This window comes from Trichosurus vulpecula, chromosome 9 (genome assembly GCF_011100635.1).
Source record: "Trichosurus vulpecula isolate mTriVul1 chromosome 9, mTriVul1.pri, whole genome shotgun sequence".
NCBI lineage: Eukaryota > Metazoa > Chordata > Mammalia > Diprotodontia > Phalangeridae > Trichosurus > Trichosurus vulpecula.
In genome coordinates this window covers 199,832,136-199,858,941 of record NC_050581.1, presented here as the reverse complement: position 1 = coordinate 199,858,941, position 26,806 = coordinate 199,832,136, and the positions used below count along the sequence as shown (strand labels likewise).

General features: G+C 42.8%; 1 protein-coding gene across 2 annotated transcripts in view; it reads right to left on the bottom strand.

Moving 5' to 3' along the window:
• Window positions 1–4,432: 4,432 nt before the first annotated feature.
• Window positions 4,433–26,806, bottom strand: part of SUGCT (succinyl-CoA:glutarate-CoA transferase) — a 643,092-nt gene continuing 620,718 nt past the window's right edge. For both annotated transcript variants that reach the window (XM_036738675.1, XM_036738678.1), the window contains one exon: window positions 4,433–6,143. In XM_036738675.1, the coding sequence (XP_036594570.1) occupies window positions 5,980–6,143 (164 nt within the window). In that variant the 3' untranslated portion in view covers window positions 4,433–5,979. The remainder of the gene's footprint in view (window positions 6,144–26,806) is intronic.

Sequence of the window (26,806 nt, the reverse complement as noted above, 5' to 3'; positions counted from 1 at the left end):
CCCTTCTGGGAGTCAGCACCATCAGTATAGACAGTGAGATGTCTTCTGAAAGTCATTGAAGGCAGAGATCCCAAGTTCTTTAATACTTCCTAAAAATCCTCATGGTGAGTGGCAGTATGAGGCAGTGGAAAAAGCACCAAACTTGGAAGTAGTAGAGAAACTGGTTCAAATGACACCTCTGACCTTCTGGCACTGTTTAGGGAGCAAGTGAATTTGCCTCTCAGCCTCAGTTTCCTCATCTATAAAACAGGGATTATCATAGCAACTATGGGACCATGGTCAGGTTCCTTCTCTTAGCATCTCTACCACTCAAAGTTAGCAGAATGGGTGGTAGTTCACATTGGGAGAGGGCCTTTCCTTCCTGGGAGTTCTTTGCACCAATGAAATCCACTATGAGGTCCAAACATAAAAAGGTGGGTGGCTCTGGCCTCATAAGAACTGAGGTGGGGATGGAATGAAATAACTGACCTGCAGTATTTGATAAATGTCAGATATTATGGTCATAATACTCCATCCAATCTGTTCCCAAGCCCTGTAGACTTGGCCTCTGGAATGTCTGTTTCTAGCATCTGTCTTCTATTTTCCACTCCTACCCCTATCCTCAATTCCATTCCTTTCCTGACCTCCTCAGCATCTCATGCCTTCCCCCATCTCCCACAGATACCACCTATCTATGCTGTATATACCCTCATTAGAATGTGAGCTGCTTGAGGGCAGAGGCTGGCTCAGTGCTATCTCTATATGCCCAGGGCTGAGCCCTGTGCCTGGTACACAGCAGGTGCTTAATAAGTGCTTATTGATGGACTGAATTCATTTGATCAGAGATTGACTCACTCAACCATATTTTCAGGGCTGTGATAGAGCCTAGAGATCAAAGACATAAGACAAACTACCCTCAAGGAGCTTCCATTCTCCTATGGGGGGGTGGGGAGAACCTGCAGCCTCAAGGCCATATGTGGCCCTCTAGGTCTCAAGTGTGGCCTTTGACTGAATCCAAACTTCACAGAACAAATCCCCTTTACTAAAGTAACTTCCCGTCCCGAGCACTCCCTGCATTTTCCCACCTCCTTGTCTTTGGCTAGGCTGTTCCCTATGCCTGAATTGGAACACAGCATCACAGATGTAGAGCTAGAAGAGACTTCAGGGACCACCTAGCCCAGCTTTCTTATTTTGTAAATGAGGAAACTGAGGCCCAGAGGCATTCAGTGACTTTCTGAAGGTCACTCAGGTGACAGGGTCAGAGTTCCTCTCCTGTTCTCATGGATACAGTGTGCTTACACACACACACACAGAGAAAGAGAGAGACAGAGATGGAGACAGAGAGAGACAGAGACAGAGAGAGAGAACTGTGAAACAAAATAATCCATCAAAAGAAGAAGGTGCTGGAAGAGGACCGTGACGGCCTCCTTTCAAGGCCCAGCCTCCGCAGGTCTTCTCTCTCAGTCTCTTTTCTCTCTGAACACCATGATATAACTCGTTCAGCTTCGGTGCAGCCACAGAAACAACATTACCGCGCCTACTGACCGTAAGGATAACTAGCGTTTCTAGAGCGCTTTGAGACTGACCAAGCATCACCTCATTCGATCCTCCCAACGATGCTGGGAATTTGGGGCTATTATTACTATTATTCTCATTTTACAGATGAGGAAACTGAGGTAGAGGTTGAGTGGCTTGCCCGGGGTCACACAGCTAGGGAGGGTCTCAAATGAGACACTTTTTATAAAAAGAAATTTATATTTTCCTGCCTCAGAGCTCAGCCCCCGATTCACTCTGCCAGCTAGCTTTCTCTAATTGTTAGGAAGTCGTCCCCTTAGGTTGTCTGTTTGGTCTCTTTCCAGCTTCTGCTATTGCTCCTGGTTCTTCCCTGAGGAGCCATGTAGAACACGTCTAACCTCTCTTCCATATGACAGATTTTCAAATACTTAAAGACAGTTGGCCTGGTCTCCTCAAACCATCCCCAGCAAATCTTCTCCTCTCCAGTAGGGCTCTTCAGGAGCCCTACTTCCTCCAGCTGATCCTCATGTGTCATCATTATCATCCTCCTTCAGATGTGCTCCAGCTTATCAATGCCCTTGCTAAAACATGGCACCCAGAATGGAACACAACCCTCCAGGTGGGGACTGAGCAGGGCAGAGTGTGGTGGGACTGTCCTATGTCATCTTGGTAGGACCTACAGAGTCTGAGCTCTACAGTCATAACTTTCTGTGCCTAAGGCCACCTCCACCTTGCAACAGCTCAGGACTTCAGTGCCTGGGCTTTGAAGATAGAATAGACTTTAAAACCCTAATCATGAAATGGTGAAAAGGACCCACAAACAGAGGGTCTTAAGTCTGAAATTTCTCTTCCAAGGGACAACCGCCCCCACCCCCTTTCCTGTACTGTAAGCTTGCTCTTTACTGGGAAAAAAAGAAAGCACCATCTGCCTAACTGGCAAACTCTAGGAGCAGAATCTTGGGAAAAGGAAAGAACTCCCAGCTCTCCTTGGACACACCCTAAATAGCCTTAACTAAAGCTGTTGTTTTTTAAAGGGCGGAGAGGGGAACTGAGTATTTAAGTCATAAACTGCCAAAGTGGGAAAGAACCTGAAGGATCATTTAACCCAGTTATTTTGCAGATCAAGGAAATAGGCCCAGAAAGGTCAAGATGAAGGTTATCTGGCCAGCCTAGAAGCCAGGTCTCCCTCCTCCATAGCCACGCCTCACCCCACAATCTCACAGTTGCTCTTGGCAAAAGCCAGAACAAATCTATCTGAGGGAAGGCCTTGGGGAGAGCAGACTTTGAGCACAGAACGTCTTATCTGTGGACTCAATATCTGGAGACGGAGAAAATGGCTCCTTGTTAATACTGACAACGATGGGCTTGTAAAGGCCACTTGATAAAGGGCAAAGCTGTACAAATTTCACTGAATAGTGTTTATCTGGAAACTTGGCCTCAGCTAGTTCTCTTCTCAAGTATATTCTCCACTGGCATCCATGATTCCCTTGTATGTGACTGGATCAGATGCTTGTCATGGAGTCTTCTCAGAGAGTTGGGAATATGTTGTATGACACTTCCCTCATGAGGATGTCTCCAACAAGAGCATCTGGGGATTGCAGCATTGGTTTTGCTAGAGAAAGGCAGTCTTCGGGTGGCCTTCATAAGCCCCTTCTCCATTTGGAATGAAAAATGATCTCTTGAACTGAACTACTCAAGTTCACTTGAGTGCCCTTAGGGGATGAGGGGGTTAGCCTGGATGGCCTCTAAGTCCCTTCCCACTATATCTATTACCCTATAACCTCTGTGGAGCTGTTTCTCCAAAGCAAAGAGATTGATCAATGAATCAATGTCCTGGGCTGCCTTCTGGAAGAGGCCTCATCATCGGGATGGCACATAGTTGCCTTGATTTTCAAGATGAGCTGATGAATTCTTAAAGGATCTCCCAACATAGACATGAGGCCCACTTGCATAAACATGGAGATGTCACCTAAAAGGGCTGCTCCTAAGACCTTATCTTCCAACCCCCATCTGTTAGATGGCCATCAGCAAAATGCCTTTTTGGGGTCCTGTAATGACATTGAGGTCTGCCCAAAATGGACCAAGGAGGAATTCTGCAGCTCAAGATGTGTGCGCAGAGAGAAGCAGCGTTGAGTCCTTTACCCAAAGTGTGAAAGGTCTACAGACATTTCTTTACCTGTGCCAGATGAGGGTATATGGCCCTTACAATGTAAAATCTGGTAACCAATCCTTCAGTCAGCAGGCTTTTAGTAAGTGCTCATTATGTGCCAGGCATTGCTCTAAGTACTGGGAATGCAAAGAAAACAAAACCGTGGTCTTTTCCCTCAAGGAGCTCACATTTTTAATGGTAATGGTGAATGAAACAGGATATCCTGAAGTGCCTATAAGGGAGAGGAGGGTGAGGCACATGGCCCCACAGGGATCTCTATCGCACCATCACAGGGGATGGGTGGGTTTCTGTTTGAGCTCCGTATGACAGCAACAGCAGCAGCAGCAGCACTAGCAGTCCTGTTTATGTAGGTTGGCAATGCAAGAAATGTCTGAGCTAAAGTGGAGATGGGCTGATCATGTGGTGAGACTAAAAGACAATGAGTAGGGACAGCTTATGTGTACCAGGAATATGTTTGGGATGAAAACAAGGAATGCCTGAAACACATTGGGTGGGTCCCCATGGTAAAATTATGGGAGGAAGTGACTAAGAGGCACAGGATAGGTAGGTGAGGACAAGCTGCAATGTGCATCATTGAAGACACGGTCATATTGATAAGGTCACAGAACCATTGAAGTATTTGGAATTTGCAAAATGGAATATGCTTATGAAGCAAGATAGAGACTTGACCTCATTGGATCTTCACAACAACTCTGTGACACAGATAAGGCAACTATTTGCCAGCCCCATTTTATAGGAAAAAAAAGTGAAGTTTTTGAAAAGCTGTTATCTGCTGAAGTTTCTAGGCATGGTGGGAGATTCAAGGGCTCTACCAGGAACAGTCCCTAGACATCCAGTGATGGCAGAGACTTCAAGGTGAGAGTACCAAGCTGCTTCACTTGGGTGGACAGAAGCCTCTCTGTGCCTTAGGAGAGAATCTGTGTGAGTGGCTGCAGCTGAGAAAAGAAATTCCCTGGGGACAACCTTCTGACCGATAAGGGAGATGGAAAGTAGGCTCTACTATTGGTCATTAACCAAATGAGAAGGTGAATGCCTTCTTTATTTGGTGTTCTTGATTCCAGTTAATTACAAGGACCAAAGACTGGAGTTATATGATCAAGAGAAAGAAAAGAGAGCCTGAGCAAGGAGCAAAGAAAGTGAATGGAATGCCAAACCACAGTCAGAAACATGAACTGTAATGAAAGCTTCAGTTGCAACTCTAGTATGCAATAACATTATTTTTTTTAATAAGCAGTACATAACAAGCATGAAGGAAGGACTTTGCACTTTATGGAAAATATTGGCAAAAGGGCAACCCTAGGGACAGGGTCAGTCATTGGCCCAAGTCACCCTTCCTTACATGGCTAGAGCCTCGCTTGGCTGGGTGTCAGTCTGAATTAATGTTCAGGCCCACTCCAGGGCCCATGTTTCAACGGTTCAAGCCTTCCAGGACCCTGTTTACTTTACTTGTAAATTATACCCTTGAACACTCAGGTTTCAAGGGCCAAAGAGCTGCCAAACTTGTTAGCAGTGGGGAGGTGCCTTGCTCCCAATTTCATTCTCCATTCCTTCCACTCTGGGGGCTGGGCACCGTGGAGGAGACATTTCTATCCACACTTGACTCAAGCTAGCCTGCCCCTCAAAGCTCTCCCCCCAGGAACCATGCCACCAGGAAGGAGCAGAGATTGATGGTCTGCAACCCATCATGGGACCATCACAGCGATGCACCCTAAAGCAAATATTTACACAGCCTAGCCGGAGAGTGGGTCTCGGTTTTACAATGGACATGGGTAAAGGCCATGGTTTAAATTACAGATTTACAAAGGCTTCATGAGCACAAAATTAGGTTATTCTGTTTAAAATCAATCACAGAGTCTGTCATTTTGCTTATTGCCTTGACTTCATAACAACGGTTTAAATGCGGGCTTTATGTGTGAGTGGAGAGCCGGGAAGACTTAGAGGCTGCCAGGCTCTGTCCAGGCTCTGCTCTTCCTCACCCTCATGCTTGTTCCTGGAGCAAACACTGGGGCAATTAGCAGGATCTGAATGAGAAGGACATTTTTCAGGGTTGGGGGATCAGGGAATGAAATCATTGCCTAAAGATGGCCCTGCAATTGGAGCATTAATTGAAAAAGGTTATGGGATTTCAGAGGTGTGTGGAGATTGAAGAAGTGACAAGGGGTTTATCACCCCCAGGCTCATTCTTGGGGAATTGATTATGCTTTCATATTTTATTTTCTGTAGTACCAGAAAAAGGGTGAAGGGACTTGAGAGAAGAGCCCTGCCCTCACCAAGGGTGCTTAGTATGGGCTCTTCAGTAATGAAAACAGCCCTTCTCATTTGACTTCAGCTTGGGCCACCACTCCAGCATGGAGCAGGTCACTGATGGTGCTGTCATCATAGCCCAGGGATGTCTTCAGTACTTCTACTGTATGCTGCCCAAGCAAAGGAGGGGGCTTTGGTTCAGCCATGGTGAACCCGCTGTATCTCACAGCTGGTCCTGTCAAAAGAGAAAGAGAACAGGAAGCTTGTTAATGACAAACCCTAGGAAATTAATTCATTATCCAAGTAGCCTTGGGCATCGTCAGGGAAACCAAACATTTCTTTGCTAGTTACAGCACTCTAGATTCACCAGCATTTGGGGAAGAAATAGAGTTTGGCATGCGGTTTTCCTTGAATCAGGTCACAGGTCACATATTTCTGCCATCTGTTGGTTACCCAGTGCACCTCTCAAAGAAACAACATGGATGTTAGCATGAGTAAATGGAAGGAGCTTAGCTGGTCATGGGAGCAGTCAATCTTTTCCCAGAAATGCCCTCTGCTCTTCAGGGCCAACAGAACCCATCTGAACTAAGGCTCATGGGAGTATTCAATTATATCTGGAGCCGAATGCAGAAGCCACCCAAAGCAAACCCTCTTTTTAATGATGAGAAAACTGAAATCCAGGGAGGTAAGCGATTTGGTCATTCCATATCTATCCTTCCATATCTCTCCTTCCTTCCCAGCCAACCTCCCAGAAGAGCCTACAATAGACACAGAAACTTCTTCTCCACACACGTACTTGGTGCTCCTTTCAAAATGGTTTTCTCTCCCACCACTGTATGGAAAGCCTTCTCTCTAAAGACTTCTTGAAAAATATCTTCCTAAAGTGTCACTAAATACCCCTAGATTTTTAGGTCACCCAAGCATCATTTCCACCAAATACATTAACTCCAAGTCTTCATCCCCCTTCACCTCTCAGGCTACAGTTGACCTTGTAGAGCACCCCTCCTTCTTATTACTATCTACTCATTTGAATCTATAGTATACAGAGCCATTGTGCTGACCTCATCGTTGTATGCCTGTGAAACCTGGACAGTCTACCAGCTCATGCCAGAAAACTGAATTGCTTCCATTTGAATTGTCTTAAGAAGATTCTGAAGATCACCTAGCTGGATAAGGTACCAGACACTGAGGTCCTTACTCGAACTAAACTGCCAAGCATTCAAACTCTGCTTAAGAGAGCACAACTCCAATGGACCAGCCACAATGTTCAAATGCAAAACATATGCTTGACAAAAAGACTTTTGTGGAGAACTCAAAGGGCAAGCATTCACATAGTGGTCAGAAGAAGCAATACAAGGACACTCTTAGGGTCTCTCTTAAGAACTTTGGAATTAATTGTGTGACATGGCAGACACTGGCACAGAACCACTCAGCATGGCATACCCACATCAGAGAAGATGCTGCACTCTATAAGCAAAGCAGAATCAAACCAGCTCCAAGGAAACTCAGGAGGCACAAATTTAAAGTATCCACCCCAAATATTCACATGGGCTATTTGTGTCCAACCTGTGGTAGGCTTGTATTCGTCTCATCAGCCACAGTCAGACACATTGAAACTGAACTCTAGCATAGTGATGTCCTTTTAGGTCTCTTTGAGAACAAAGGACAGCAACCAACCAACCAACCAACCAACCAATTTTAATCTTTAACCTGGTTATTTGCAAACAAAATGAATACTCCGTGAGTTCCTTGAAGGCAAGGATCATGCTATTTTTCATTGTCCTATCCCCTGCAACAAATAACATAATATAAACAAAATGGAGTATATCTTGACAGGAAAGAATTGATTACTACTGTGGTTGTAATTTATAAATCAGTTCTCTGTGTATAGTCATATTTTTGTTTTTTAGCATAAAGAAAAAAGTCAATCTCAAATTAGATGAATGAATAAAAATGAGGCCGTATGGTATATAAATGAGGCAACTCCAATATGACTTATTTAAGCAAGCTATTTACATTAAAACTGAGAAATGGATAAAAGAACATACATTGACACAGAATATCACCATTCCCTAAGAAAGTCTAATGCATATAAATCTGTCACTACAATAAAGAGACCAAAAAAGCCTAGAAACCAACTCATCCAGTGAACACTGAATCTCCTTCCCAGACACATAGACATAGCAGTCAATAGCTACACATCTTTATGATAGAAACTGATTTATGAAACCTCAGACGATATGGAATACTATGAGTAATACAACTTCAAAATAGTAAGAAGCAAATTAAAAAGAATAAGTTGACAGAAAGCTTATTGCAGCATTAAAATTAGGCAGATCATTGAAAAGATATTTAAGGATGAAATTAAAAGGACCATGAACAGATAAAATGGAAATGAGCTCTAAGGATTTCTAAAACAAAATCATTTATTCATCAATGCGCTATGACGTTTGGACTCCAGAAATATAGTCTCCATGGTCCAATGGCTCAGTTGGCAAAAGATCTGTTTATATGTCACACGCAGATTCTGTAATAGAAACTGCTCCTGGAGGTAGCTAGGTGGTAAAATTTGCAGAGTGCTGGGTCTGGAGTCAGAAAGACTTGAGTTCACATCCAGCCTTAGAAACTTAGTGGCTGGGCAACCCTAGAAAGTCAACCTCTGTTGGCCTCATAATCCTCAATTATAAAATGAGATAATAATAGCACCTACCTACTTCCCAGGGCTGTGGCACTTAACACAAGTCTCCATTTAACAAATGTTTATTTCCTTTCTTCCTCTGATTGCATTGAAATGAAAAGATGGTCTCAATGTCCAGGGGTTTATCTCAGATTATAAGAAGTATCAACTTTTCCAAAGCAACATAGTAGAGGCAGGAACTCACCTGAGCTCTTCCAGATTCCCCTCCTAACAGCTTTAAGCTAACACTTCAAACTGAATTCTGCAACAAAAGTTCAGGATTAAAATTCTTCTGGTGCAAGACTACTTGGGAGGTCAGTGGGAAAAATTTGTCTCAAAGGGGTAGTGGTGGGACCCGGAGCACAACACAGGCCACACAGTGGCAATGCCAGCAGCAGGCCTTAAGGTGACTGCATCAGTGGCAGCAGCAGCTTCAGGAGCTATCAGCCCACAGACAATAAAGGGGTCAGAAGGAGATTTCAGGGGACCTTTTGATGACACTGGCATCAGGACTTGATGCATTGCCTCAATGCAGCTCTGGGTTGCAGTACAAGGGTGGAGAAGAACATTAACACATGAGTGCTTGCAATCCCAGGGGAGAGGGGGAACTGGCCACAGTTCCGGGGGGAAGAAGAGCACTGTGGTCATTCACAAGGTAGTAGGACACCAGGTATCTGTTCTAATGCAGAAATGGGCACTAGCACTTGAGGCTGTAGGAGAACATGGGCCCAAGTCATACTTCTGGGCCAAGAGGAGCACTGGCACTTGTGACTACAGAAGAACAAGGTCCCTTCCTGAGTAAATACCAGAGCACAGGCCAGGAGAGCAGTGACCATATCTTTCCTTGCATCATACCACCTTGGAAGAACTAAAAACAGGCCCCCAGAACTGATTCTGAAAACAGCAGCACAAAAAAACCCAAAGCTTGGGAGAGTAACCTTCCACCCCAGGAGCAGAGCCCAACTTTAATATCAAGTTAAAAGTCAAAAAATAAGCTGGAAAAGTAAGCAAAAAGAAAATCCTAATCATAAAAAAGTTACTATGGTGACAGGGAAGATCAATGCACAAACTCAGAATAAGATATCAATGTGAAAATACATACAAGCAAAGCCTCAAAGGGAAAAAATAAATGTGAACTGAACACAAGCCCAACAAGAATTCCTAGTAGACCTCAAAAAGGATTTTCAAAATAAAATCAAAGAGGTAGAAGAAAAGTTGGGGAAAAAATTAAAGTGATGCAAGAAAAGTATGAAAATAGAGCCAATAGCTTGGTAAAAGAGGCAAAAAATACTGATGAAAATAACACCTTGAAAAACAGAATTGGCCAAATGGTAAAAAAAAGGTATGAAAATCCATTGAAGAGTAGAACTCCTTAAAAAAAAAAAAAAAAAACAGAACTGGTGTCCATATGGAAAAAAGTACAAAATCTCACTGAAGAAAATAACTCCTTAAAAATTAGAATTGGGCAAGTAGAAGCCAATGAGCCCAGGAGACATCAACAAACAATAAAACAAAGTCAAAAGAATGGGGGAGAACCCCCAAGAAAATGTGAAATATCTCACTGAAAAAACAACTGACCTGGAAAAAAGACTGAGGAGAGATGATTTAAGAATTATTGGACTACCTGAAAGCAAAATCAAAAAAGTGCCTAGACATCATGCTTTGCAAAATTATCAAGGAAAACTTCCCTGATTATCCTAGAACCAGAGGGTAAAATAGAAATTAAAAGAATCCACCAATCAGCTACTGAAAGAGATCTCAAATTGAAAACTCCCTAGAATATTATAGCCAGATTCCAGAACTCTCAGGTCAAAGAGAAAATATCACAAGCAGCCAGAAAGAAACAATTCTTTGAAAAACTATGAAGTCATAGTCTGGATTGAACAAGATTTAGATGCTTCTGTTCTAAAGGATCAGAGAGGTTGGAATATGATATACCAGAAGGCGAAGGAGCTAGGATTACAACCAAGAATAACCTATCCATCAAAACGGAATATAATTTTTTCAGGGAAAATGGATGTTTAATGAAATGGAGGATGTTCAAACATTCCTGACATTTGACTAGAGCTGAATAGAAATTTTGATTTTCAAATGTGAGATTCGAGAAAAACTTAAAAAGGTAAACATGAAAGAGAAATCATAAGGGATTCAATAGGATTAAACTGTTTAAATTCCTATATAGGAAGATGATACTAGTAATGACTTTATCATTATTAGGACTGTTAGAAGGAGTTTACATAGACAGAAAGCATGGGTGTAAGTTGACTGTGACAGGATGATTTAAAAAAATAAAATTAAAAGGTGATTAAAAGGGATGCATTGGGAGAATAAGGAAGGGGGAGGTAAAATAGGGAAATTTATCTTACCAAAAAGAGGCACACAAGGGAGAGCTTTTAGAGTTGAGGGAAAAATGGAGATGTGGAGAATGCTTGAACCTTACTCTCATTGGAATTAGCTCAAAGAAAGAATAACATACCCACTCAGTTGGTTATAAAAATCTGTCTTACTCTATAGGGAACTAAGAGGGGAGAAGGGGAGAAGAGGAGGGGTAAGGTGCTAATAGAAGGGAAGACAGAATAAGGAAGGAAGTGGTCAGAAGCAAAAAAGACTTTTGAAAAGGGATGAGGGGAGGGGCAGGAAATAGAATGGAGGGAAAAGACAGTACTCCTATGGTGCTGATGCCTAAACCAAGAAGAGCAAAAACAGAGAAAGAAAACTCTATAGTAATTTCTCTAATGAACACTGATGCAAACATTTTAAGTAAAATACTACCAAGGAGATTAAAGCGATATATCACAAGGATCATACCCTATGACCAGGTGGGCTTTACACCAGGAATGCAGGGCTGGTTCGGTGTCAGGAAGACTATCAGCATGACTGACCTTAGCAATAACAGAAACAACAAAAATCATGTGATTATCTCAAGAGATGCAGAAAAAGCTTTTGGGAAGATACAACACTCATTCCTACTAAAACACTAGAAAACAGAAGCAAAAGTAGTTTTCCTTAAAATGATAAATAATATCTGTCTAGAACCATTAGCACACAGTATCTGTAATGGGGATAATCTAGAAACCTTCCCAACAAGATGAGGGGGGAAGCAAAGATGCCCTTTATCACCACTATTGTCTAATATTATACTAGAAATTCTAGCCATGGCAATAGGAGAAGAAAAAGAAACTGGAAGAATTAGAATAGGCAATGAGGAAACAAAACTATCATTCTTTGCAGATCATATGCATGTTATTCTTAGAAAATCCTAGAGAATCAACTAAAAATTGTTGAAATAATTAACAACTTCAGCAAAACTGCAGGATATAAAATAAACCCACATAATCATCAGCATTTTTATATATTATGAACAAAGTCCAGCAGGAAGAGATAGAATGAAAAATTTCATTTAAAAAACCAGACAGAAAAAAAACAAAAAAAAAAATAAAAAAAAAGCAGACAGAAGTTTGAGTTGAATATGAAGAGATGATATCTAAAAAATAAAATGAAAGGGTGAGAAAAGAATGTACTGGGAGAAAGGGAAAGGTGGAATGCTATAAATTATCTCCTATAAAAGAGGGAAGAAAAAGCTTTTATAGTGGAGGGTAAGGTGGGAAGGTGAAGGGCTTTAAATGAACCTTATTCTCATCAGAATTGGCTCAAAGAAAGAATAACATACACACGCAGTTTGGTATAGAAATCTATCTTACCCCACGGGAAAGTAGGAGGGGAAGGGGATACAAGAAGGGGTGTGATAGAAGGGAGGGCAGATTGAAGTGGGGTAGTCAGAAGCAAAACACTTTTGTGGAGGGATAGGGTGAAAGGAGAGAGAGAGAATAGAATACATGGGGCGGGGGGAATAGGAGGGAGGGAACTACAGTTAGCAATATTAAGTGTGAAAAAAAATTTGAAGCAAGTTTTTCTGATAAAGACCTCATTTCTCAAATATGTAGAGAACTGAGTCAAATTTATTTGATATATTTGATAAATGATCAAAAGACATGATCAGTTTTCAGATGAAGTAATCAAAGCCATCTATAGCCATATGAAGAAATACTCTAACTCGCTACTGACTGGAGAAATGCAAATTAAAACAATTCTGAGGTACTACCTTATACTTACCTCATGGCTAATAGGACAGAAAAGGTAAATGTCTCCCAACTGAAAAGGTAAATGACAAATGTTGGAGTGGATGAGGGGAAAATGAGACACGAATACACTGTTGGTGGAGTGGCGAACTGATCCAACCATTCTGTAGAGCAACTTGGAATTATGCCCAATGGGCTATAAAACCATGCATATCCTTTGACCTAGCAATACCACTACTAGGTCTGTATCCCAAAAAGGAAAAGGACCTAAATGTACAAAAATATTTAGAGCAGCATTTTTCTGGGGGTAAAGAATTAGAAACTGAGGGGATGCCCTTCAAATGGAGAACGGCTGGGTAAGTCGTAATATGTGATGTGATGGAATACTATTGTACTATAAGAAATGATGAGCAGGATGCTCTCAGAAAAAAACTTGGAAGAACTTCCATGAGCTGATACAAAGTGAAATGTACTGTGGACAAAGTCACAGCAATATTGTAAGGTGATTGGCTGTGAATGACTTAGCTATTCTCGGCAATACACCAATCCAAGACAACTCTGAAAGACTTGTGATGAAAACTGCTATCCATCCTAAAGAAGTGATGGTATCTGAATACAGATTGAAGCATACATTTTTTTTTACTTTCAAAAAATAAAATGCAGACAATATGAAATCCTTGGGAATCTACCTGCCAAGACACACTAAGGAACTATATAAACACAATTACAAAACCCTTTTTATCTAGAGTCACATCTAAACAACTGCAGAAATATCAATTGCTCATGGGTAGGCAGAGCCAATATAATAAAATGACAATTCTACCTAAATCAATTTACTTATTCAGTGCTGCAGCAGTCAAACTATCAAAATCATTTAACAGAGCTAGCAAAAATAATAACAGATTTTTATCTGGAAGAGCAAAAGGTCAAGAATGCCAAGGGATTCAATAAAACAATCCATGAAGGAAGGCAGCCTAGCAGTGCCAGACGTCAAACTACATCACAAAGAGATAATCATCCGAAACAATCTGATATCGGCCACTAAATAAAGTTGGGGATCCAAGGATTAGATTAGGTACAATGGACACAGTAGTAAATGACCATAACAATCTAGGGTTTGATAAACCCAAAGACCTAAGATTTGGGGATAAGAAATCACTATTCGACAAAAATTGCTAGAAAACTAGAAGGCAGTTTGGCAGAAAGTAGGCATAGACCTACGTCTCACACTGTGCAATTAGATAGGATCAAAATGGGTACATGATTTAGACATAAAAGTTGACATCATAAGCAAATTAGGGGAGCGTGGAAAAATGTGCTTGTCAGATAAGGGAAGAAGAGAAGAATTTATGATCAAATAAGAGAGAACATTATAACATGTAAAACAGATCATTTTGATTGCATTAAATTAAAAAGGTTTTATACAAAAAACCAATACAGCCAAGATTAGAAGAAAAGCAAATACCTGAGGGGAAAATTGTTACAGTAAGTTTCTCTAGTAAAGGCCTCATTTCTCAAATATATAGAAAACTGAGTCGAATTAATACAAATACAAATTATGCCCCAGTTGATAAATGTTGACTTTAATTCATTCAAAAAGTGGTTATTTGGAGTACTTCATTGTAAACTCCTCAAAGCAATCCTACCACATGACATCTATGAAGTTCCCCAAAATCCAACATTAAGACAAATTGTGCAACACTCCCAATAAACACTTGTACCCTCACCTAGCTCCGCAGTAGGTTCCATTTCAGCAATTTTGATTGAGCAATTGAACAATACACTTTTATTAAGAGATTACTGTGTGTCAGAAACTGTGGAGAAACAGTGAAATAGCAAAAGCAGCCCCTGCCCTCAAGGAACTTCCATTTCAGTTGGTGAGAAATGTACATAAATAGAAATACATAAATATATGCAGGAACTCTCAGATGGAGAAGGCTTGAGAAGCTAAGAAGTCTAAGAAAGGCCTTCTCTAGAACTTGGCCTTGAGCTAAATCTTGAAATATACCAGAAATTTTAAGAATCAGAAGGGAGGTGGGAGAACATTCCAGTCATATAAATAATGGTGCTTGTGGATGGAGCGATTTTAAATTACACCAGTCTTAGATGAAGCAAGAGCGGTGAATGTTCTTATTATTCAACGAATAAACTGATAAACAATACTTTATTAAAAACCTACTCCTCTGTGCCAAGCACTATGCTAAGTGCTAGGGACACAGAGGCCAAAATGAAATAGTCCTACCCTCAAGGAGCTTATAGTCTTGGAGAGGAAACAACAGATATATGCATAGGTATAGACAAAACAAGTACAGGTTAGATGTGGAATTGGGGGTGGGGGAGAGGCACTAGACCAGGCTTCCTCTAGAAGGAGACACATGAACTGAGTCTTGAGGAAAACTGAGGATTCTGGGAGGTAGATAGAAGTGAGGAGGGAGTACAGCCTGGGCTGGCAAGATGGTCAGTACAAAAGCATGGAGTATCTTACGGGAGGATCTGTAAGAAGACCAGTTGGGCTGAACCACAGTGTGTGTGAAAGGGAAAGAAAAGGCTGGAAAGGCTTTTTGCAGATATTCAGGCTGTCTAGAGCATGGGGTAGGGTTTGTTCAGGGACTTCTACTTTATTAGCTTCAGGAAAGAAACGGGTCCTTCTCTATAGGAATCTCAGGAAGTTGGCTGATCGATAGTTGGCATCACTAAGTTTTCAAGTCAATGCTCAGTTCCCCTCTGCTCAGGTTGCATGGTAGAAGTGGTGGTCGGTTGGCTCCGGGTAAATGTTAACTTGCATTGCCTGTAGTTGTCAGGCCTTGGCACACTCCAATCTCTGTCATTAGGCTGGTGCTGGGCTAGGTATCCTTTAAAAGGAAAACTATGCAAAGCCCTGACACAATCATACTCCATTTATTTCCAAATGTTTCTGGGAAAAACCCCACCCCCTACAAAAGATGACAGCATCTGAATACCAGAACTCAAAAATGGATGAAGCTCTACCATGAGCTCACATAAGACTGCCCTATCACTGCCATTCCCAGGGGCCAATTAAGGGATCTAGGTCAACTTACTGAGCTGACTTTCCATGGCCCCTACTTGGTTTCTCTCTCCATTTGGTGTATGAGATAAATAGGCAAAGTTAAACTGTTATTTACCTGATTTTACTTCCAATATCTGCTCCTTTTCTCCAAAGGTCAGTTATTCAGGAAAACATAGTTAATGTCTATGTTATGCTCTTAATCATAAGTATGACCTATATTTTAGCCCACAAAAATTATTGCTAAAACCATATTTCCCTGAGGAAGCCCACAGGAAGCAGAAATCAGGGCTCTATCTGAATGCTCTGCTGAATGGCACCTGGACCTTAGGCAAAGCTGATAAAATTGCTCTGGGCTATGCAGGGAATTATATGGATGGGAAGCATTGTTTTGGTTTGCTCTTACAGAGACAAGACCTCTGTCTCCAGAGCTGTCAGCTTGGCCCTTCATACTCCACATAAAATTCACCAAAGGGGAAAGGAGACCCTTGGCAGGAATCCAAGGGATTTTCCCTGCTCAGAAGTTCTGCCACGCTCATCTTTTCTCATTCTCCCCTCTGCCATGCTTGATCACTTATCTGCCATTGTGTTTGCTCAGGACCTGCTTCCTTTTAAAGCTCCTAAAGCCACACACACACACACACACACACACACACACACACACACACACACACAACTATCATGCCAGAATCCCTGGCTCACTGTTGCCCAGGACAATTTATTATTAGATTGGTTTCAAAGATTTGGTCAAATCTCATTCCTTACCCTCCTGTCACCCCCTTCCCCAATTTAAGTATGTCATTTTAGAAAATTAAAAATGTGGGGAAATATGTTCAGAAGAGATTAGAATGAAACTTGGCAGATTCCTGGCCAGCTGACTGAGGACTCTGAGCAAGATGGTAGCCTAGCCAACTGGAACTGGGCATATGCTAGGGTAGATAGTGCTTCTGAAAATCTCCAGGAATTGAAAGTGAGGCTAGAATTGCTTCAAGCTAGCTACCTCCACTGGGCTTTTCCAAGGCCACTTTAAATCCAGCTATGTGAGGAATAGGTCAAGTTGCCCACATCATTTCCTTCCATGGACAATCCTCCAATGATTTCTGTGGGGAGTCTAGTCAAATTCCAACACCCAGAACAGGAAGCTTCTAAGTCTACACTGGAGTCATGCTGGAGGAAAGGATTAGGATCCCCAGGAGAATTCTGAATTGACTGACTGAGACTGTTTGGAATATTTGGTGCCATTGTTATACTGATGAAGACTAAAGTACTTGTGTTTATTTTTATTGAGGAAAAGAGCAAGAAGCTCTGGGAGTTCAAAGGAGGGTCAGCCCCATGTCAATGAGAAGATGACTGCTCTTTTATGTCATCCTGTCCCCTGGTACAGTTGCCTCCATACATCCTAGCTTTGTAAGGTTAAGGTAAAGGATGGACTGTTGAATGTTGGAAGGGGAGTAATGGGTAGGCTGGAAAAGTAGGTATGGCCCTGGATGGGAAGAGCTTTGAATGCCAAACCACAGAGTTCATATTTGATCCCAGAGGTAAAAGGGAGCACCTGGATTTGCTGGTGCTAAGGGGGAATGTCAAGGGTCAGGCTCACATTTTTAGGAAGGACACTTTGGCAGCTGAGTGGAACATGGGCCAGGATGGGGAAAGGCTCGAAACATGGCAGACCTTGGCACTTGGCATAGCAATGTCTGCAATCCTGTACATGCTACCCATGGGCCTGGATAAAATATTCTCAGCAAACCTTGATTTTCTTAACTGATCAATGGAGAAAAGAAACACAGACACAACTGTTCACAATTTAAGCATTAAACAAAAGGTGTCATGTTTAACATGAGTGCATAGGTCTGTAGTGAGCATCTGGTCACTGTTCCCCGTATGACAGCCCTTATTATACTTGAAGACAAGTATTAGGTCAGCTTCTACTGTTTTATTTTTAGAACACGCAATCCCAGGTCCATTAACCTCTCCTTATGGATCCTACCCTCCAGAACTTTAATTATCTTTGTGGCTGTGTCTATGAACCCTCCCCAAGCTGTCTCTGTCCCCTCTAAGTGGTGGGAGGTAGACTTTTCTGACTAATGCTGCAAAAGCATCCACTGGGCCTTGTTCTGTACATTCCTCCTTATGGTCCTTCTTTTATAGCAATTTCCAAGTACTATGTAGCCTAGATACCACCACTCTGACCTCCAGATCATTTTTGTTCATTTACATTCAGCAAACCATCCTTGCATCGGGTCTTTCAGACTTCTCTTTTAATGAACCTTCCTAAATTTTTCCTTACTTAATCCCATTCTGGTACCTCTGAACACTCCTCCAACTTCACTACTGGCTGCTGAGTTCTAATCCTCATCGATCAGTTGCAGTAGGTAGAGCATTGGGCTTGGAATCAGGAAGACTCATCTCCATGAGTTCAAATCTAGCCTCGGACACTAGCTATGTGACCTTGGACAAGTCACTTAACCCTCTTTGCCTCAGTCCCTCATGTGTAAAAAGAGCTGGAGAAGGAAATGGCTAACCACTCCACTATTCCTGCCAAGAAAATCCTATATGGGATGACAAAGAGTCAGATATGATTGATTCGATTCAATCATGATACCCACTTGGTGTGATAAGAGAAATGTAAAAAGAAAAAAGTTGTTAAGAGAAATGACAAAATAAATTTAAGTCAAAGTAGTGTGCTGTGACACTAAACATTTTTTTTTTGGTCACAGACCTATAATTTTATTAGTTGGAGAACTCCCGGTATGGAGACTCTCTTCACAGATACAGACTGGCAACCAAAAGTCTTAGAGAGATGCCAGCAGCACTGAGAGGTTGTGACTCTCCCTCCGCCACATGTCAGTAGGTGTCAGAGCCGGGACCTTGAAGGTAGCTTTTTCTGATTCTAAGACTCTCCTAGCCAATATGCTCTGATGCTCTCATTCACACTGTTTCTAGGATAAATGCAGACATTTACAGCAATGACCCCCAAACTTCTGAGTTTTGACATGGTTTCTGAACAGATTTCTGATACCTTTAAAGTTTCCTCCAGTTTGATGTACCAGGCAAACATCTATTGACCAGAGGGCAGAAACCCATATGGGGGTGCTGTCTGCAAGAAGAAAGATGCACCTGGGTCCTTACAGAAGGAATTTGAGAAAGCAGCTTTCAATTCTCTCCCACTGAGCCCTAACGACTCAGGAGTCAATCACGATGCGCCTTTGGCTTCTTCCAGATTACCTCTATGACCCGGGGCTTCCCCTTTTGGAGCTTCAGTTCCCTCATCTGGAAAATGAGGGCGTTGGACTTCGGTGATCTTTGATGCCTCTTCCAGCCCTGATTCCATGATCCCATGAAATGCATGACTTTGGACAAAATAAAGGACACAAACTTCTATCCTAGAGACTAGTCCCATCCCAGAAAGCCAGAGAAGAGAAAACCTGTGGCTAATGATATGGTTGAGAAATGCAGGGCTCTTTCATGGGAGGGGGGGGCCTCAGCCTGGGCTACCAAGCCCAGAAACACAAGCCTGCCCCTGGTGCCCTCACATCCTTTCTTATCTTGATGAAATCACACAGTGTTTCTGCTGAAATGGAAGCAGAACAGCTCGGTGGGCAGCAAATTGGACCCAGAATCAGGAAGACTTCCTTTCAAATCCAGCTGTGGCAATGATGGCAGTCACTAAACATCTCTGGGACTCAGTTTCTTCATTTGTAAAGCAGAAACTGCCTCCTCAGAGAATACTGAGAAGCTCAAACAAGCTGATGTTTACAAAAGGATTTGCAAATAAGGCAATATGATCTGGCTGAAATCCTGTTAATGCCAGAATCAGAAGACTTGAGTTCAAATCCAATCTCTGACACTTTCTCCACATGTCATGTTGGGCAAGCTCCCTGGGCTTCACCTTCCCATTTGTAAAAGGAGGGGCTTGGATGCTGTCCGAGGTCCCCACCAGCTCCAAGTCCCCAATGTACATTTAAAAAAATAAAGGGAGAGTTGATTGCTGTGCTTTGAAAAGTCTCACTGAGCACAGAGGGTTGACAATAGCATGGTACCCAGAGAAGACAGATTGGAGTCAACTCTCCCTCGTTACTGTTATCACACAGAAAAAGTGGGTCCCCAAAGCAACAGATGATCTGTCTTACCTGTCTAGACTAGATTAGACTGCATGGGATGTTTTATCTCCTCCCCCTCCCCTCCCCCAACCAAAGTTTCAGAAAACGATGCTGACTGTAGGTATCTGGAAACCAGATCAGATAGAAAGTAATCTACCAGATGGGAAATGCCTTTAATGCCCTTGGCTCATCAAGATGATGACATTGAAGAAGGACAATGAAGAGATATCCCAGAGCTCCCGTTCTTTAGAAGACAAACACATTGGCCTTCCCGGCCTCCTGCAGACCTCTCCAGTACACATATCCTCCAGTCCAATCTAACAAACATTCACTGTCCACCATGGGCAAAGCACCGGGGGTGCAAGCTGCGTTGGGGGAGAAGTTTCTCCAAATGAGGAGACAGAGATTCCATTTGAGGGCTTGAGTTGTTCCAGGCTGTGCTGATTCAGAGATAAGGGGGAAAACAAACAAACAAGAAAGCACTCATTGCTCTCAAGGGGGGCACAATCTCCTGCAGTCAAGGAGTAGGAGGTGGAGGCTTATTGCCTATCAAGATACCACAATGTTGCTGAAACTGCTTCTGTCTTTGTCAGAGCAATCCCCTCCAGCATCCCAATTAGAATACAAAGTCCTGGAGAGAGCAACCCACTTCACTCTTTGTTCCCAGGGCACCTAGCACAGTGTCTATTACATAGGACCTAGCACACAGTAAGGGCTTAATATATGCTTTTCCATTCACTAAGAATAGGTGCTCCATAAATCCTTGTAGATGAATTGACCCTCATGATGCCCCATGATAGTATCAAGGTGTCCCTATATCCTTGAAGGTTATAACACAGGACCCCAAATGGGAGAGAGACCTCAGGGGTCATTGAGTCTAATGTTCTCATTTTAGAGATGAAGACACTGAGGCTCAGGAACATTAAGTGACTTGTCTAAGGTCATTCAGGATGTCAGGGTCATAGAGCTAGAGCTTGAAGAATATGCAGAGGTCATCAAGTTTAACACTTTCATTTTACATATGGGGAAACTGAGACCCAGGAAGTGGCTTGTCCAAGATCCCAGAATAGGAAGGGCCCACAGAGGTCTCCTAGTTCAATCTCCATGTTTTGCACAAAAAGGAAATGAAGCTAAGAGAGTTTAGCAACTCCTCCAAGTCACCTGTAAAATGGGGATAATTAACCTGCCTCACAGATTAGGAGGATCAAATGAGAAATGAATTCTAAAGTTCTCTGTAAATCTCAAAAGCCTCTATAAATGTTCGGTAACAGTAGTGGTAGTGGCAGTAGTAGCAGTGGTGGTAGTGGTGGTGGTGGTGGTGGTTGCGGTATAGCAGTGGTAGTAGTGGTGGTAGTGGTAATAGTGGCAGTGGTGGTGGTGGTTGTGGTATAGCAGTGGTAGTAGTGGTGGTAGTGGTAATAGTGGCAGTGGCGGCAGTGGTGGTGGTGGCAGTGGTAGTAGTGGCAGTGGTGGTAGTGGCAGTGGAGGCAGGGGTGGCGGCGGCGGTGGCGGCAGCAGTGGTAGCAGTCCCACCATTTGACTTCCTTTCCCCACTCCACTGCCATCACTGGCAGTTGAGTGCCACACTCATGCCCTCCGAATGGTAAGGACCTGGACAAAAGCCTCTCTGGCAGGGTGGGCAGGACAAAGATGAGAGTGGCATGGCATGGGAAGGGAAGGATGAGCAGCGACTGGTGTCACTAGAGGATGCCTTAGATCCATGAGATGATCCATGAGTCATCAATGCCTCAGTATTGACGCATCCCGAAGGCTTCGCAGACATTGCCATCTCGCCATAACTGTTGGGTAGACAGTGAACACATCACCATTCTTACTTTATCAGGAGCAAACCAAGGTGCACATAGATTTGGGGCAGAGCCCCAAAGACTCAGGTCTTTTAGTCCCCAATGGAGAGTCTTATCCATGACCTCCCAAGCCATTCTATCTCATGACCGAGACACAGTGTTGCCTAGCAGTTAGAGTACCAGGCTTCTAGTCAGGAAGACGTGGATTTAAATCTCACCTCAGACACTCACTATCTGTGTAACCCTGGGCAACTCAGTTAATGTCTCTGGGCCTCAGTTTACTCAGCTGCAAAATAATACAAGCAGCAGAGCACAATAGCAACTGTTGCTAGTAGAGTTATGGTTAGTATGGTCATCCAAACAAGCCTTGCTCAGGCCATGTGTCCAGCTTCAGGCACCTAAAGTATGGAAGGAATCATCACAGACTCTCACCCTGGACACAATTTGTTAAAATTGCTTAACTCTTTTTTAATCATCCTCCCCACAGCCAAGTCACCCCAATGATAACCCTTAACGAAATGATCTGGAACCTATGAATGGGGCATGGGGCATGGAAGAAGCCCCCATGGACACTCCCCACTAATCAGCATTAGCAGTCTGAGCTCTCAATTCCCCCAGCATTTTCTGAGCTGCAGGAGGGTGCTGTGGGACCACAAGAGCCCAGAGTTCTAGGCTCTGAACCCCAGTTTGAACTTAAGAGGACTCAGAACCCTATCCATCTGTTTCCAGGGTCTCCCAGTCAGCATTGGCATTGCAAAGGCTACAAGTGGCTAACAACAGTCTATTGCCATTGGGACAGGGGAAACCTTCCCCAAGTAGACGGGTGCTTCACCTCCTCCAATTGTCTCCCTTGGGAGGCAGAGCAGAGGATATAAATAAGTATGGGTGTGGATGAGTGGTGGCAAGTGGAAGGAAAGTCCTAGCAGTATCAGAGGAGGGGCCTGAACTATAGCATTTTCTTAAGTTTTGCATCTTCTAGCTCTGACCAAGAAATTTCTACTGAAACCCTTAAGCACGCAGTGGTTCAGGATCAGCTCACTCACAGATCAGCACCAAGGGTCAGATACATGGCAAACCACTTCCCCCTCCCCAGTATTATCACTGGGGTCTTCCTCGAGGAGGGATAGGTCAAGCTAGAACTGCTTAGATAAATAGTATTTTATTTTTCTTTTTTGTCATTTCTGAATTGGGCACTACATTTCCCAAAGTCAAGAATCTGGAAGAAAAACAAACATCTGTCTTAGAATATATGAAATTCCACAGCAAAACATTTTTTATTTTGGCTCCTTGGGCCCATGCTTAAGATATTTGCTAGAGATACTGTTTAATCTTCAAGGCTTAACTGATGTCACAAGGAGACAAACTTCATTTGGCTGAAAAGAATGAGTGCTCCAGCCCAGGGTTCTTTAGCAATTTCCCCTCCAATGCTTGATCTCAGTATCATCATTAGCATCATCACAACATTTTGTATATGGCTCCTATCAGCCATAGAATCCAAAACCCCAAGCTAAGCCATCCAGTTAGTACACATTAAACCCATTAGATATTAGATAAGACCAGATAAAACCATCCAAATTAGCATGACATGGTGGAAAAAAGGCCATAAAGAATAAATGTGCCTTGGGATATATTTAAGAGTCTGAATCGTGGCACTGCTTGGTTCCTGTGATAAAGTAGATGCTTTCGTCCAGGAAAAAGCAGCACCAGAGACAACAAAGTGATCTATGCTCCCAACCTTGTGAGCCTCTTCCACAAGTCACCCAGGGTTCACGAGCACCATAGATTAGCATGGCCTGCGTGAAATTTAAGCCATTTCTTTTTGCCTTCAATACAAATACATTGGATACTAGAGCAAATTAGTTTGGAGTCCAATAAACAATCGATTAAATATTTTTGCCTCATTCACTCCCCACCCCTCACTATCTCTTACCCGTCCCCCCATATCTAAGCTATTTCTGAGACTTGCCAACTTCAGTTCTGCAACATCTGCCCCTTTCTCTCCTCAGACACTGCACTCACCACTGCAGACCCTCATCACCTCACACCCAGATTATCGCAATAGCTGCTGGGGAGTCTGCCTGCCTCAAGTCTCTCTCCACTCACATCCACCCTCCACTCAGTCACCAAAGTGATTTTCCTAAATTGAAGATCCAATCATGTCAACTCCCTACGCAATAAACTCCAGTGGTTCCCTATCACCTCCAGGATCAAATACAAAATCCTCTGTCTGGTATTCAAAGCCCTTCACAATGCAGTCCCCTCCTATGTTTCTTGTTTTCTTGAACCTTACCACCCACCATGTACTCTTCTATCCAGTGACAATGACCTCCTGGCTGTGGCAGGAACAAAACACTCCATCTCTCAGCTTTGGGCATTTTTTTCTGGCTGTCCTCCATGCCTAGAATGCCCTCACTACTGACCTCTCCAGCTTCCTTTTAAGCCCCAACTAAAATCTCACCTTCTACAGGAGGCCTTCCCCAACTTCTCTTAATTCCAGTGCCTTCCTCCATTAATTTATCCTGTATATAGCTTGCTCTCTCTCCCTGCCCCACCTCCCTCCCTCTGTATGTATTGTTTGCATGTTGTCTCCTCCATTATATTGTAAGCCCCTTGAGGGCAGGAACTGTCTTTTGCATATTTAGTATCCACATTGCTTAGCACAGGACTTGGCCCAAGGTAGGTGACTAATAAATGTTGATTGATTGATTAAAATATGTGTGGCTAACTGATGAATATGGAAGAGGCTAATTTTAATCCAAGCCTCACATCTCTGGGCTTTAATAAGATTTAACAACAGTCTCAAATACCCAGTAAGGAACGAATGGGGGGAGAGAATATACGTGCACCTGTGTGTATGTTTCTCACATCAGAGGACACATTAACGCTATCTCCTGGCAATCACTGTGAGCATATAAGCATGAATGTAGCTCACGAATTGGAGAAGGAAATGACAAGCCACTCTAATATCTTTGCCAAGGAAAGCCCGTGGGCATCACTGGCATGACATGGTCCACAGAATCACAAAGATTCAGAAGCGATTAAATGATTGAACAAGTCATGAATATTGTGTTCAGTTCTTGGCACTATGGCTTAGGAAAGATATCAATAAATTGAAATGTCTCTATTGAAGGACCACCAAGATTGTAAAGGCCCTGATAGGAAGACAGCCTGAAGGAATTAGGAATATCTAGCCTGAAGAAGAAAAGACTGCATGTATTATAGACATATTCAAGTATTTGAAAGTCTGCCCTATGAAAGAGAGATTGGCCTTGCTCTGTTTGACCACAGAGGACAGAACCAGGAGCAATCGGCATGATGTAAATTTAGGATTGATGTTAGGGGGGAAAACCTTCCTAACAATGAGAGCTCTAAGTGGGATGGGCCTCCATGAGTGGCAAAACTAAATGCTCATTTATAAGCTGCGTTGCAGAAAGAATTTATTTTCAGGTGGAGTTTGGACTGGATGCTTGCTATAACTCTTTGATTTTATGATCTGTTCTAACATGGATTTTTCCTTCTGAAGAAAGGCAGGACAATTTGCATTTGTTTATCCCCCTCCCCCAATCCTTTTACTACCCAATGAAGAGAAGGGTCATGTCAGGTCCTGGACCGCACCCTAGATCCAAGCAACCATGGGAAAGGCCCATTCATGTCCATCTGCCAAAGTCATGGTTCCTGGGGAAGGTCCCAAGTCTTTGGCCAAGGGTCCTTTAAGAAGTTGGGCGTCTCGCCTATGAACTTGATTCTCCTCTCCTCGTTGAACTATCCTTGACCCTCCTGCTCTTTTCAACACTTCTCCAAATGATCAGCCTGGCCATAAACCACCTTGATGACAATGTAAACTTTGCCAAGATAATCAATACTTCTCTTTTTCACCCTCGTAATTCAAAGATTCAACACGCTCTCTGTGGCCAAGTTCCCAAGACTTTGTTTGGTCAGCCTGAAGCATGGAAAACAGTATCAGTTCAACTGGAGTCTGGATCCAGAACATTATAAACTTCATCAGCCTTCAAAGTCATGACCTTCTCTTCACCTCCTCTGCCTCTGAGCACCATGGAGGAAAATTGGGGAATAAAGTTCCCGTCAAGAAAGCTTAATTAGATGGAGGTTCATCTTGGAGACATGAAGGACAGACTGAAAGCTGGACCAGGTGGCTATTCTTGGCTCTGGAAACTGGGGAATTCAGAGAAGGCTCTGATGTCAAGGCTCCAGAGTCTTCTGGAGTTCATCAGAAGTTCTTTTAACTTGTCTGCCTCTGCTTTGTATGATTCTGCCTCTTGCCCACCAACTTTTCCAAGGGGTCTCAAGGTTCACTCAAACCCAAAGAGCAGCACAGAATTAATGGTAATATTTTTTACATGAAGTAGAGGGAAAAGACCATTTTATGAAAAATTCAATGTAAAAAAGTTTTTAAAAATTGCTGTAAGAAAAAAAAAGTTTGGTATTCATTTTGGTTTTAATATTAATTACTCATATGATCTATTCTGGCCTGAGTTAAGCTGGATCAATATCTTCAAGAAAAACATCATTAATGATGCTGCAGGATGTACATCAATGAGTGCTACATTTGGAGTCAAGATGCTTTTGATACTTGTTAGCTGTATGACCTTGCTTGTGGACTCATAGAGTCTTTGCTCATAGAGAAGCCTCAGTCTTTTCCTCCATAAAATGGGAATAAAGAATACCAGTAGTACATATCTCCAAAGATTACTGTGAGGATCAAATAAAATAATGGCTGTAAATCTGTATCTTTGCTCTGACTATCTGAGCTGGGAGGGACCTCAGAGACTACCAAGTCCAACCCACTGTTTGTTGTTTTTCCCTTTTAGAGGAAGAAACAAGTACGAAGTGATGAATGATGTGGCCATGGTCACACTGGTAGTGTATGTCACAGTCAAGATCCAAACTTATCGCCTCCACAGGGTCATAGCTCCAGTGCTAGAAGGGGCCTCAGAGACCTTCTGGTCCAACCCCCTCAGCTTGGAATTGAGCAAACTAAGGTTAAGAGAAGGGACCTACGTTGCCCATGGTGACACGAGAAGATGTGGCAGAGCAAGAATTCAGCCCCAGGTCCTCTGAAGCCAAGCCCAAGACTCTTCTATCGTCTGGTGCTTCTTTCGCCTTCACTTTGCCTGAACTCATCAGACTAAAGAGCCCTTTTGGAACAATGCCCCCACCAGAGATGTGTGAAAGAACCCTAACAGCAAAATCT